We start from the raw sequence: 13,300 nt of genomic DNA, 5'->3' as shown, positions 1-13,300 counted from the left end.
TTAAACGTGGTCATGCACCGATTCGTTGTCTAATACCCGGGGTCCAGGACATCTTGCGTCAGGCAAGGAAAATCTCGGCCCATTTCAGAAGATCTTACACGGCCATGGCTCGCCTTGCTGACATTCAGCGGCGACACAATCTGCCGGTCAGACGTCTTATTTGCGATTGCCCGACGCAATGGAACTCAACCTTCTATATGCTTGATAGGCTGCTCCAGCAGAAATGTGCAGTTAACGTCTACCTGTACAAATTCTGTGGCAGAACAGGTTCTGGGGAGCTTGGTTTTCTTCACCGCGCCAGTGGCTGCTCATGCGCGACGCATGCAGACTTCTGCGGCCATTTGATGAGATCACCAAACTGGTCAGTCGCAGCCATGGCGCCATCAGTGACATGGTACCTTATGCCTTCTTTATGGAGCGTGCATTGCGTCGTGTCATTGATCAAGCCGCGGAGGAGCAGGAGCAGGAAGATGAGGAAGTCGCAATGCTGGATGAATTCCCGGGGGGGCTACTCTATCTGAGACAAGTCAACAACAGGAGTCTGAAGAGGAGTCAGAGGAGAATGGTGCCGGGGCGGATGAGGAGGAGCAAGAAGCACATGATTTAAACCTTTCTGGGATCCCTGTTGTGCATGGATGGGGAGAGGTGAACAAGGGGGGTGACATTATCCTGGATGATGAGCAGGAGCCAGGCCACCACACCGCTTCCAGTTTAGTGCAAATGGGGGCCTTCATGCTCCAGTGTTTTAACAGGGACCCCCGTATAAAAAGCATAAAGGTCAAGGACCAGTACTGGGTGGCAACGTACTTAGACCCCCGGTACAAACACAAAATGGTGGAAATGTTACCACCGTCACAGAGGGCTGTCAGAATGGAGAACTTCCAGGCCTTGCTTCGCAAAATGCTGCATTCTGCTTTTGCGTGCGCTGGCAGAGAAGGAATTCCCACTCCCAGAGAAAGAGTTACAGGTACTAATCCAACTGCGCCTGCAAGAAGAGGGCAGTTTGAAGATGTGTTGGTGACTTCTGATATGAGGTCATTCTTTCAGCCGACCCATCGACAGGTCTCATCCGGATCCAGCATCAGGGAACTCCTAGACTGACAGGTGTCCGACTACATCAGGTTAACGCCCAATGTGGACGCTCTGAGGAGTGATGAACCCCTGGACTACTTGGTGGGCAGGCTTGTCCTCTGGCCAGAGATTGCCCAATTTGCAATGGAACTGTTGGCTTGCCCCTCATCCAGTGTCCTGTCCGAAAGGACGTTTAGCGCAGCAGGGGGGATCGGGACCGATAAGCGCACTCGCCTAGCTCACAACAGTGTTGACTACCTCACATTTCTAAAAATGAATGAGGCATGGATCTCAGAGGAATTCAACACATGTGACCAGTAGACCATGTAAATCTCTATAAACGATTTATCTAATCGAGCACACAGACCAGTGCTCTCTATCACAGTGCTGATGTCAGTGCTCTCTATATCGGTGCTGGTGTCAGTGCTCTCTATCACGGTGCTGGTGTCAGTGCTCTCTCTCTATCTCGGTGCTGGTGTCAGTGCTCTTTCTCTATCTCGGTGCTGGTGTGGTGTCAGTGCTCTCTATCTCAGTGCTGGTGTCAGTGCTCTCTCTATATCTCAGTGCTGGTGTGGTGTCAGTGCTCTCCATCTTGGTGCTGGTGTGTTCTCAGTGCTCCTCTCTATCTCGATGTTGGTGTGGTCTCAGTGCTCTCTATCACGGTGCTGGTGTGGTGTCAGTGCTTTCTACCACGATGTTGGTGTGGTGTCAGTGCTTTCTATCTCTGTGCTGGTGTCAGTGCTCTCTATCATGGTGCTGGTGTCAGTGCTCTCTATCACTGTGCTGGTGTCAGTGCTCTCTATCTCGGTGCGGGTTTTTAGTGTTCTCTATCACGGTGCTGGTGTCAGTGCCCTCTCTCTATCTCCGTGCTGGTGTCAGTGCTGTCTATCTCAGTGCTGGTGTCAGTGCTCTCTATCACGGTGCTGGTGTCCGTGCTCTCTCTCTATCTCGGTGCTGGTGTCAGCGCTCTCTCTCTATCTCGGTGCTGGTGTGGTGTCAGTGCTCTCTATCTCGGTGCTGGTGTCAGTGCTCTCTATCACGGTGCTGGTGTCAGTGCTCTCTATCTCGGTGCTGGTGTAAGTGCTCTCTATCTCAGTGCTGGTGTGGTCTCAGTGCTCTCTATCACGGTGCTGGTGTCAGTGCTCTCTATCTCGGTGCTGGTGTCAGTGCTCTCTATCATGGTACTGGTGTCAGTGCTCTCTATCACAGTGCTGATGTCAGTGCTCTCTATATCGGTGCTGGTGTCAGTGCTCTCTATCACGTTGCTGGTGTCAGTGCTCTCTCTCTATCTGGGTGCTGGTGTCAGTGCTTTTTCTCTATCTTGATACTGGTGTGGTGTCAGTGCTCTCTATCTCGGTGCTGGTGTCAGTGCTCTCTCTATATCTCGGTGCTGGTGTGGTGTCAGTGCTCTCCATCTCGGTGCTGGTGTGGTCTCAGTGCTCTCTATCTTGATGCTGGTGTGGTCTCAGTGCTTTCTACCACGATGTTGGTGTGGTGTCAGTGCTTTCTACCACGATGTTGGTGTGGTGTCAGTGCTTTCTATCTCTGTGCTGGTGTCAGTGCTCTCTATCATGGTGCTGGTGTCAGTGCTCTCTATCACTGTGCTGGTGTCAGTGCTCTCTATCTCGGTGCGGGTGTCAGTGTTCTCTATCACGGTGCTGGTGTCAGTGCCCTCTCTCTATCTCCGTGCTGGTGTCAGTGCTGTCTATCTCAGTGCTGGTGTCAGTGCTCTCTATCACGGTGCTGGTGTCAGTGCTCTCTCTCTATCTCGGTGCTGGTGTCAGCGCTCTCTCTCTATCTCGGTGCTGGTGTGGTGTCAGTGCTCTCTATCTCGGTGCTGGTGTCAGTGCTCTCTATCACGGTGCTGGTGTCAGTGCTCTCTATCTCGGTGCTGGTGTAAGTGCTCTCTATCTCAGTGCTGGTGTGGTCTCAGTGCTCTCTATCACGGTGCTGGTGCCAGTGCTCTCTATCTCGGTGCTGGTGTCAGTGCTCTCTATCATGGTACTGGTGTCAGTGCTCTCTATCACAGTGCTGATGTCAGTGCTCTCTATATCGGTGCTGGTGTCAGTGCTCTCTATCACGTTGCTGGTGTCAGTGCTCTCTCTCTATCTGGGTGCTGGTGTCAGTGCTTTTTCTCTATCTTGATACTGGTGTGGTGTCAGTGCTCTCTATCTCGGTGCTGGTGTCAGTGCTCTCTCTATATCTCGGTGCTGGTGTGGTGTCAGTGCTCTCCATCTCGGTGCTGGTGTGGTCTCAGTGCTCTCTATCATGGTGCTGGTGTCAGTGCTCTCTATCACAGTGCTGGTGTCAGTGCTCTCTATCACGGTGCTGGTGTCAGTGCTCTCTATCACGGTGCTGGTGTCAGTGCTCTCTATCACGGTGCTGGTGTCAGTGCTCTCTCTCTATCTCGGTGCTGGTGTCAGTGCTCTCTATCTCGGTGCTAGCGTGGTCTCAGTGCTCCCTATCACGGTGCTGGTGTGTTGTCAGTGCTCTCTATCACGGTGCTGGTGTGGTGTCAGTGCTCTCTATCACGGTGCGGATGTCAGTGCTCTCTATCTCGGTGCTGGTGTCAGTGCTCTCTATCTCAGTGCTGGTGTCAGTGCTCTCTATCACGGTGCTGGTGTCAGTGTCCTCTCTATCTCAGTGCTGGTGTAAGTGCTCCCTCTCTATCTCGGTGCTGGTGTCAGTGCTCTCTATCTCGGTGCTGGTGTCAGTGCTCTCTCTCTATCTCGGTGCTGGTGTCAGTGCTCTCTCTCTATCTCGGTGCTGGTGTCAGTGCTCTCTATCTCCGTGCTGGTGTCAGTGCTCTCTCTCTATCTCGGTGCTGGTGTCAGTGCTCTCTATCACAGTGCTGGTGTCAGTGCTCTCTATCTCGGTGCTGGTGTCAGTGCTCTCTCTCTATCTTGGTGCTGGTGTCAGTGTTCTCTATCTCGATGCTGGTGTCAGTGCTCTCTATCACAGTGCTGGTATCAGTGCTCTCTATCTCGGTGCTGGTGTCAGTGCTCTCTCTCTATCTTAGTGCTGGTGTCAGTGCTCTCTATCTCGGTGCTGGTGTCAGTGCTCTCTATCACGGTGCTGGTGATCATCTCCTGCACCATCTTCATAGCCTACCCTGACCTTTCCTCTCCTCCATTGCCTTCATGCGCTCCTGAGTCCTGAATTGTCAAAATTTCCCAGATTAAAAAAAGAATGCTTGTCGTTGTCGATCCCAGATTCACTTTATACTTTTGTTATGTCAGTGGCCATGTAGTGGGACTATGTGTGCACAGCTAGTAAATATTTTGTGGCTGAAAATATGACCTGTAAGTTTTTAACCACTTCAATACCAGGCACTTAAACACCTTCCTGCCCAGACCAATTTTGAGCTTTCAGTGATGTCACACTTTGAATGACAATTGCGCGGTCATGCTACACTGTACCCAAATTAAATTTTTATCATTTTTTTTCCACAAATAGAGATTTCTTTTGGTGGTATTTGATCACCTCTTCAGTTTTAGTTTTTTGCTAAACAAATAAAAAAATACCAAAATTTTTGAAAAAATATATGTTTTTTTTGTTTCAGTTTCAATACTTTGTAAATAAGTATGTTTTCTCCTTCACTGATGGGCACTTATGGGGCTACACTGATGGGCACTGATAAGGCGGCACTGATGGGCACCGATGAGGTGGCACCAATGAAGTGGCACTGATGAGGTGGCATTGATGGACACTGATATGTGGCACTGATAGGCGGCACTGATGGGCACTGATAGGCAGCACTGATGGGTGGCACTGATGGGCGACACGGATGGGCACTGATAGGTGGCACAAATTGGCACTGAAAGCTGGTATGGATTGGCATGGATGGGCGGCATGGATAGGCATCACAGATGGGCACGGATAGGCGGCACAGATGGGCATGGATAGGTGGCCCAGATGGGCATGGATGGGCACTGATAGGCGGCACGGATGGGCACTGATAGATGGCACGGATGGGCACTGATAGGCAGCATTGTATTATATTATACTGTACTAATGGATGCCAATCAGTGATGCCCATTGTAAGCCCTGATTGGCATCCATTATGGGCACTAATTGGCATCCATTGTGGGCACTGACTGGAATCCCTGGTGGTCTAGGGTGGCATACCTTGTGCTGGGCATCCCTGGTGGTCTGGTGGCGTCCCTGGCAGTCCAGTGTGGGCATCCTCGGGGGGGCTGCGCTGATGATCAATCAACACAGACCCCCCCCCTGTCAGAGGAGCAGCCAATCGGCTCTCCTCTACTCTCGTCTGACAGACGCGAGTGAGGAAAAGCCGATCACCGGCTCTTTCTATTTACACTGTGATCAGCCGTGATTGGACACGGCTGATCACATGGTAAAGAGTCTCCGTCGGAGACTCTTTACTGAGATCGTAATTGCAGGATGTCAGACTGACACCCCACAACAACGATCGCCGCGATGTGCGTCCCCGGGGCCGTGCAGCGGCTCAAAATCGTGGTCACATCATATGACGTCTGGTCAGGATTTTGAAACCACTATGCCGCCGTGTATCTGTTATAGGGCGGGCGGCAAGTGGTTAAGGTTCGCCTGCCATTCAAGTCAATGGGGCCCGCCGCAAACTTTGCGGTTCGCAAACTTTTGGTCGCGTTCACGGTTCGCGTTCGCGAAAACGTCCCGTCGGAAGTTCGTCCATCTCTACCGACAGTCTTCCTGACGGACTTTTGGCGTAGGTCCGATGGACTTTCTGAATGAAATGAACTTGGCCACACATGACCGGACTAAGTCCGTTCGAAAGTCTGTTTAGTTTTGAATGTGATGACGTTAATGGGACTAAACAAGGAAGTTCAATAGCCAGTAGCCAATAGCTGCCCTTGCGTTGTATTTGGTCCGTCGGACTAGCACACAGATGAACGGTTTTCCCGATATTTAGTCCGTCGGATAGATTTGAAGCATGTTTTATTTTGGGGAAAAAAAGTCAGCTGGAGCCCACACACGATTGAATTGTCTGACGGATTCCAGTCCGCCAGACCAAGTCTGCTGGAAAGTCCGATCGTGTGTACGCAGCATAAGACATCGCCTAAAGGAAATAGGATTTACATACAGAAAAGCCAAATGAAAAAACATCATTAACACCTAAACAGAAAAAAAACAAGGTTACAGTGGGCTAAAGAAAAGCAATCATGAATTGTGGATCAAGCGTGTAAGGACCTCTGCATGTCAGGGGGGTGACAGTCATTACATCTTCAATAAATGCACAAGTTTATATTGAGATTGTGGACACTTTTCTTATTCCATCAATTGAAAGCATGTTTGGTGATGATGGCATCATTTTTGAGGATATAATCTGATGCAGATGATTGTTTTACAACTGTAGAAAAGATGATCCGCACTGCTTTTAACCACTTCGCGCCCAGGCCAATTCTGACATTTCTCTCCTACATGTAAAATTCCACTTTTTTTGCTAGAAAATTACATAGAATCCACAAACATTATATATGTTTTTTTAGCAAAGACCCTAGAGGATACAATGGCGGTCGTTGCAACTTTTTATCTCGCACGGTATTTGTGCATCAATTTTTCCAACACGTTTTTTTCAGAAAAAAAACAGTTTCATGCTTAAAAAAAAAAAACAGTAAAGTTAGCCCAATTTTTTGCATAATGTGAAAGAGGAGGATACGCCGAGTAAATAGATACCCAACATGTCGCGCTTCAAAATCGCACGCGCTCATGGAATGGCGCCAAACTTTGGTATTTAAAAATCCCCATAGACGACGCTTTAAATTTTTTTACTGGTTACATGTTTTCGGTTTCAGAGGAGGTCTTGAGCTAGAATTATTGCTCTCGCTCTAACGTTCGCAGCGATACCTCACATGTGTGGTTTGAACACTGTTTTCATATGTGGGCGGGACTTACATATGCGTTCGCTTCTGTGTACGAGGTCACGGGGACAGGGGTGCTTTACATTTTTTTTTTTTATTGTTAATTTAATTTTTATTTTTTTAGTTTGACACTTAAAAAAAAAAAAAATTGATGACTTTTATTCCTATTACAAGGAATGTAAACATCCCTTGTAATAGGAATATGGCACGATCGGACATATTTACAGTGAGATATGGGGTCAATAAGACCCCATATCTCACCTCTAGGCTGGGAAGAATAAAAAACAAAAAAAACAAAAAAAAAAAACGATCCTGGCTTCCTAGCCAAATTGGCGCCGTTAATTTGAATACCTCCCGCCGCCCGTAAGAACGATCAAGCAGCGGAACAGCCGATATGAACATTCTTATGGTGCAGGGAATCGCCCGCTGAAAACACTGATATCTGAATGATGTCTCTGGCCTCAGGCATCATTCAGATATAACCACCGAAAGCCCATGACATCAATAGACGTAGTATGGGCGCCAAGTGGTTAAAATTTCTTCATTTTATCGAATAGCCACAGTGAACAAACGCTGATTAAATCAGTTGACTCATTTCAGCCTATAAGGCCTTAGTCACAGTCATTGTTTTAGAACTGCAAAGTACATTCATAATTAATTCCATAATATTTTCCTCAAATTTGAGTGTTTGCATATTTTTCCTCTGCTTGATCTGCAAATACAGTTGCAACTGACTACAGTTTTCTTTCTTTTTTTCTTTTTATAACTGTTTCTTAAAGCCAGAAGGTTGGAATGTTAAAGGAGAATCAAGAAAATATTTTCTACTTTGTATAAAAAGTGCTCAATAATACAAATTCATGTACAAAAAAAAGGTGCCTCTAAATCTATAAATATACATATATATATATATATATATATATATATATATATATATATATATATATATATACAAGTAATATAGTGCATCTAAACTTAAATTATGCTTTCTGTGATATAGTGTAAAAAATCTGTGCACCCAGCCAGCAGCAGTTTAATGTGAACACACTAATATATAGAAGGGAAATTAAATGTCCAATTGGTTTGTCCGCTGTATATCTAATGCCACGTACACACGATCAAACAATCCGGTGGGAAAGTCCGGCAAACTCAAGTCCGCCAAACAATCCCCCCGTGTGTAGCCTCCGGCATACTTTTTTGACCCGAAAGTACGGCGGACTTAGAATGCCGTGTTGCACTCCAATCTTCCCGCTGGACTCGCATTTCGGCGGACAATCCGGCCGTGTGTGTGCCAGTCCGCCGTACTTTTGAAATGAGCAGACTTTTCCCGCCCGGAGAAAAGTCCGCTCATTTTGAGCGGGTCTCCAGGTAGGCGGGGCCCGCGAAGGAGACGTCGCTGGCCCCGCCGCCTGGTATGGACTTAAAGGGGAACCCCAACGCCGAAAAAAATCGGCGTGGGGGTCCCCCCCAAGTCCACAACAGACCCTTGTCCGAGCACGCTACCCGGCCGGCCAGGAAAGGGGGGGCGAGCGCCCCCCCTCCTGAGCCGTACCAGGCCGCGTGCCCTCAACATGGGGGGTGCCTTGGGGAAGGGGGGGCCGCGCGGCCCCCCCACCCCAAAGCACCTTGTCCCCATGTTGATGAGGACAAGGGCCTCTTCCCAACAACCCTGGCCGTTGGTTGTCTGGCTCTGCGGACGGGGGCTTATCAGAATCCGGGAGCCCCCTTTAATAAGGGGGCCCCCGGATACCGGTCCCCCACCCTATGTGAATGCGTATGGGGTACAATGTACCCCTACCCATTCACCTGTAAAATAAAAGTACAAAAAAAACACAACACACGAGATAAAATACTTTATTGCACAGCTCCGGGGGCCTTCCGTCTTCGAGGGTCTTCTCGCCGGACTCCTCCGCTATCTTCTTGTAGCTCTTTTGCTAGCGGAGGAGTCCGGCTTTCTTCCTCGCCGCCGGCCTCTTCTTCCGACTTCGGGGGTCTTGTCCCCCTCTTCGGTTCTTCTGCCGGGCCACCGCGCCTTCTTATAGCTCTTTTACAGGCGGTGGCCCGGTCTTCTGTCGCCGCCGCCGCCTTCCGTTCTTCTTCTTCTTCTTCTCCAGGAGATGTTGACTCAACGATCTCTCCGGCCGCAATGCCAGGGACGCGCTGCGCTGCCACTTATATAGGGACAAGGGGCGGTGTCACATGGGTTTATGTCACATAGGTTGGTCACATGGGTTGATGTCACATGGCGACAGTCCCAGCATCCTCCGGGACTGTGACATCGTAAGGGGGCGGGGTCACCATGTGATACCAACCCATGTGACATAAACCCATGTGACACCGCCCCTTGTCCCTATATAAGTGGCAGCGTAGCGCGTCCCTGGCATTGCGGCCGGAGAGATCGTCGAGTCAACATCTCCTGGAGAAGAAGAAGAAGAACGGAAGGCGGCGGCGGCGACAGAAGACCGGGCCACCGCCTGTAAAAGAGCTATAAGAAGGAGCGGTGGCCCGGCAGAAGAACCGAAGAGGGGGACAAGACGCCCGAAGTCGGAAGAAGAGGCCGCGGTGACGAAGAAGAATGCCGGGCTCCTCCGCTAGCAAAAGAGCTATAAGAAGATAGCGGAGGAGTCCGACGAGAAGACCCCCGAAGACGGAAGACCCCCGGAGCTGTGCAATAAAGTATTTTATCTCGTGTGTTGTGTTTTTTTTGTACTTTAATTTTACAGGTGAATGGGTAGGGGTACATTGTACCCCATACGCATTCACATAGGGTGGGGGGCCGGTATCCGGGGGCCCCCTTATTAAAGGGGGCTCCCAGATTCCAATAAGCCCCCCGCCCGCAGACCCCGACAACCAACGGCCAGGGTTGTCGGGAAGAGGCCCTTGTCCTCATCAACATGGGGACAAGGTGCTTTGGGGTGGGGGGGCCGCACGGCCCCCCCCTTCCGCAAGGCACCCCCCATGTTGAGGGCACGCGGCCTGGTACGGCTCAGGAGGGGGGGCGCTCGCTCGCCACCCCTTTCCTGGCTGGCCGGGTAGCGTGCTCGGACAAGGGTCTGTTGTGGACTTGGGGGGGACCCCCACGCCGATTTTTTTCGGCGTTGGGGTTCCCCTTTAAGTCCATACCAGGCGGCGGGGCCAGCGACGTCTCCTTTGCGGGCCCCGCCTACCTGGAGACGCGCTCGAAATGAGCGGACTTTCCTCCGCGTGTGTGGGCGTGTCCGTTCATTTCAAAAGTAGGGCGGATAGTACGGCGGACTTAGTACGCCGTATTAGTCCGCTCAAAAAGTGCCGTGTGTGGGCAAGTAGCCCGTTCGGAAAGTCCGACGGACAGTCTGGCGGGAAGTCTGCCAGACTAAGTACGTCGGACATACCGCTACGTGTGTACGCGGCTTTACTTGTAAAGTTGGAGCTGTAGTAGGGAGCAAAAGACGCGTAAGCTGATGCCTCCTCTGTAGTGCTGGCTCCCATCCCATGTACTAACTGCACTCCACCTCTTATGTCTAGACTAGAGAATGGTACCAGCAGCAGAAAAGAAGAGATCTTCAGGTCAGTGTGAAGCAATTCACGGGACATAATATCATAAGGCTGCTTTCACATTGATGTGTTGTGATAAATTCGCCCTGCAAGTGCAGGGCAGTGTACCTGCAGCTTTCCTGTGTGTGGTACACTTAGCCATAGACTTCTAGTATATCCTGCCTGTTTGGTGCACTTGCAGGAGTTTTTGTGCTCTTTCAGAAAGTGCACCACACCTTCAGGATATAATAAAAGTCTATGGCAAAGCGCAGCTAATCCAGGAAAGTTAAAGATGCACTAAGCTGCACACGTGGTGCAGGTAAACATTAGCACATCAGCGTGAAAGCAGGTGGCATTAATAATAGGGGGCTCAGAACACTAAGGGTTCATTTAGATTTGCCGTTTGAGGGGGTTGTAAAACCCCAATTTAAGACGTGTTTTTATCAACCCCGCTCCAACTGCACCCCCTTTAGCTACAATGGCCAGGGTCGTACACATGTCGCAGCACCTGCCAAGCATGATCCATTCAAGTGAATTAGGCTGCTCTGCAAGTGCCCTGCAACTTTGCGCAGTACAGAAAACAAGGATTTAAAGCAGGCAGCATTGTGTTTCTTTCTCACCACCTGCTTTAATTCCTTGGACACTACGACAACAAAATCCGATCGTTTAAATTCTGATCGTGTGTAGACAATTCCGACGGACAAAGTACCACGCATGCTCAGAATAAATTACGAGATGAAAGTTATTGGCTACTGGCCTGTTTTAATCCCGTCGTATGCGCTCTACGTCACCACGTTCAGAACAATCGGCTTTTCCGACAACTTTGTGCGACCATGTGTATGCTGGACAAGTTTGGGAAAAAATCAGACGGGTTTTGTCATTGCAAAATCCGACCGTGTGTACAGGGCAATATACTGTATGAATATATAGATATGAATATATCTATATATTTATATGAATATGGGGCCAATAGTATAAAAGCTTGTATATATGCAGAACAAAAAAAAAACTAAAATCAAAAACAGCAACTAGGTTTTAAATGATTGAAAAATGAGAAAATATTTATTAGTTGGAAACAAAAGCAGAAGATTTAATTAATTTGTATATACCTTCTGCAAATCCACACATTTAAAGTATATTAAACTAACCTACCTGAGACTACTAAATGCATGGACAAAGAGCAAGGTTATGAATTAGCTGTGACTTTACTATTATCATAGTACATTAAATATAATCTTGTCATTGTGATAATGAGTACAAATACAGTAAAGTGTAATTTGAAGCATCCAGTAGATTTTTTCTAATTCTTTCACATGGCCAATAAACCTATCATTTCCCGTAATACTAGCCAACCAATATGACAAATTAATGCAAACTAAGCAAATTGTGCTTTGCAGCTGGTCTTGAATTCAACCCAAAAATAATTAAAGGGACGACACTGTCAAAGGACAAGTGGCGAAATTTAGAAACAGTTTGTGCAAATAAGGGACATATAACAACTAAACGCACTACAGACCGTGAAAGCAGAAAACATGCAAGCACTTCATTATGTGATGCCACTCATATGGCTTCAATTGTATAGCCATCAATTCTAACATTTGGTTAGAGAACAGATAAATGCTCCCGTTATATATGATATCCTATTGTAATGAAACTCACCCCCATTCGTATTTTTAAAGATGTTACCTTCTTGTTTGTTTGAATCCATAGCTGACTTGCCCTGTTCTGAAGAATCACAGATCATCCTTTCACAGAGCTAGTCTGTTGTCTTTAGTGTTGTCTCATGGGGAAGCATGAACTATCATGTGAGTTCAATGATCCTTCATGACGACCATTGCCTGTTTTCAAAAGAGTATAAAGGGTTTATTGAGATTCTATTTCCAGAAAATGAAGATGTTGAACTCACATGCAGTGACACGCTGATAAATGATGTATTCCAACATGAGGTTCAGTGCTGTAGGTTATAAGAAATTCCCTTTTACACCTATGCAAATGTAGTGCACGTGGTAACGTACACACGTAGGTGGGAATTGGCATTTTCATGAACTCAAATAAATGTATTTTTATTGTCAGTGTTAATAGGCCCTAAAGAAAAGCTGCTAAGTAAATATATCATACACTGAACAATAAACCAATAAACTGCCACTAAAAAAAATATTATTGATGAATGAGAATTATCTATTTATTATCTAAGGAAGTCTTTACTTGTTTTCAGAAAATATAGCCAACTCTGTCATAAGCTATGAGATCTGACAGATGGAGTGAAAATTATCTGCTGCCATAAACGCCAAAAACTGTAACGACCTCTACTGCATTAAAGAATATGTTACTCTAACATTTCATATTCCTGATATGTGCCTGCTGTACCACGTACTTGTATGAAAAAGTATCCTGTTTCCTTTGTATTATGTGAAGTCTCTGGTAATTTTGCCAGCTCCTCTGCTTTCCTATTAAAAACTGACCACACTTGGCATGAGGGCACTGTATGGTAAGTTTTCTGACTGTGCTGGGAACTCAGCCTGTTCCCATCCAATGATTAGACTTGTGCTGACATGCCCCCCCTACACAACCATTCACTGGTAAGATCAACGTATTGCTGTTTCTCCTCCCCAGCTCTATAAACTCCTTATGTAGCTAAGAACAGAGGGTATATTATGAATCATAACAAAAGGGGAAAAAAGTGTTCCTTGTCATGTTGTCACTTGGTTTAAGTAAAATCTTCCTCCTCCATTGCCCCCATTCCAGCAACCATATTCTTCCAGCGCAGCAGGGGTTAATAGAAAGGAGGAAGCTTTGACAGAGTGCCTGACTATGCCCGCTCTTCATTTATAGAAGCCATGCTTCAGCTTCTATGAATG

At 47.7% G+C, this 13,300-nt stretch overlaps 1 protein-coding gene across 1 annotated transcript in view; it reads right to left on the bottom strand.

Moving 5' to 3' along the window:
* Positions 1-12,274, bottom strand: part of ARHGEF33 (Rho guanine nucleotide exchange factor 33) — a 282,191-nt gene extending 269,917 nt beyond the window's left edge. Inside the window, exon 1 of the mRNA XM_077486478.1 lies at positions 12,102-12,274. Coding sequence (XP_077342604.1) covers positions 12,102-12,186 — 85 coding nt within the window. The 5' untranslated portion in view covers positions 12,187-12,274. The remainder of the gene's footprint in view (positions 1-12,101) is intronic.
* Between the last annotated feature and the right edge of the window lie 1,026 nt (positions 12,275-13,300).

The sequence above is a fragment of the Lithobates pipiens genome, unplaced genomic scaffold (assembly GCF_037356315.1).
Source record: "Lithobates pipiens isolate NorthernLeopardFrog02 unplaced genomic scaffold, aLitPip1_a1.2 Scaffold_18, whole genome shotgun sequence".
Lineage (NCBI taxonomy): Eukaryota > Metazoa > Chordata > Amphibia > Anura > Ranidae > Lithobates > Lithobates pipiens.
This window is presented reverse-complemented; position numbering and strand designations above follow the sequence as displayed.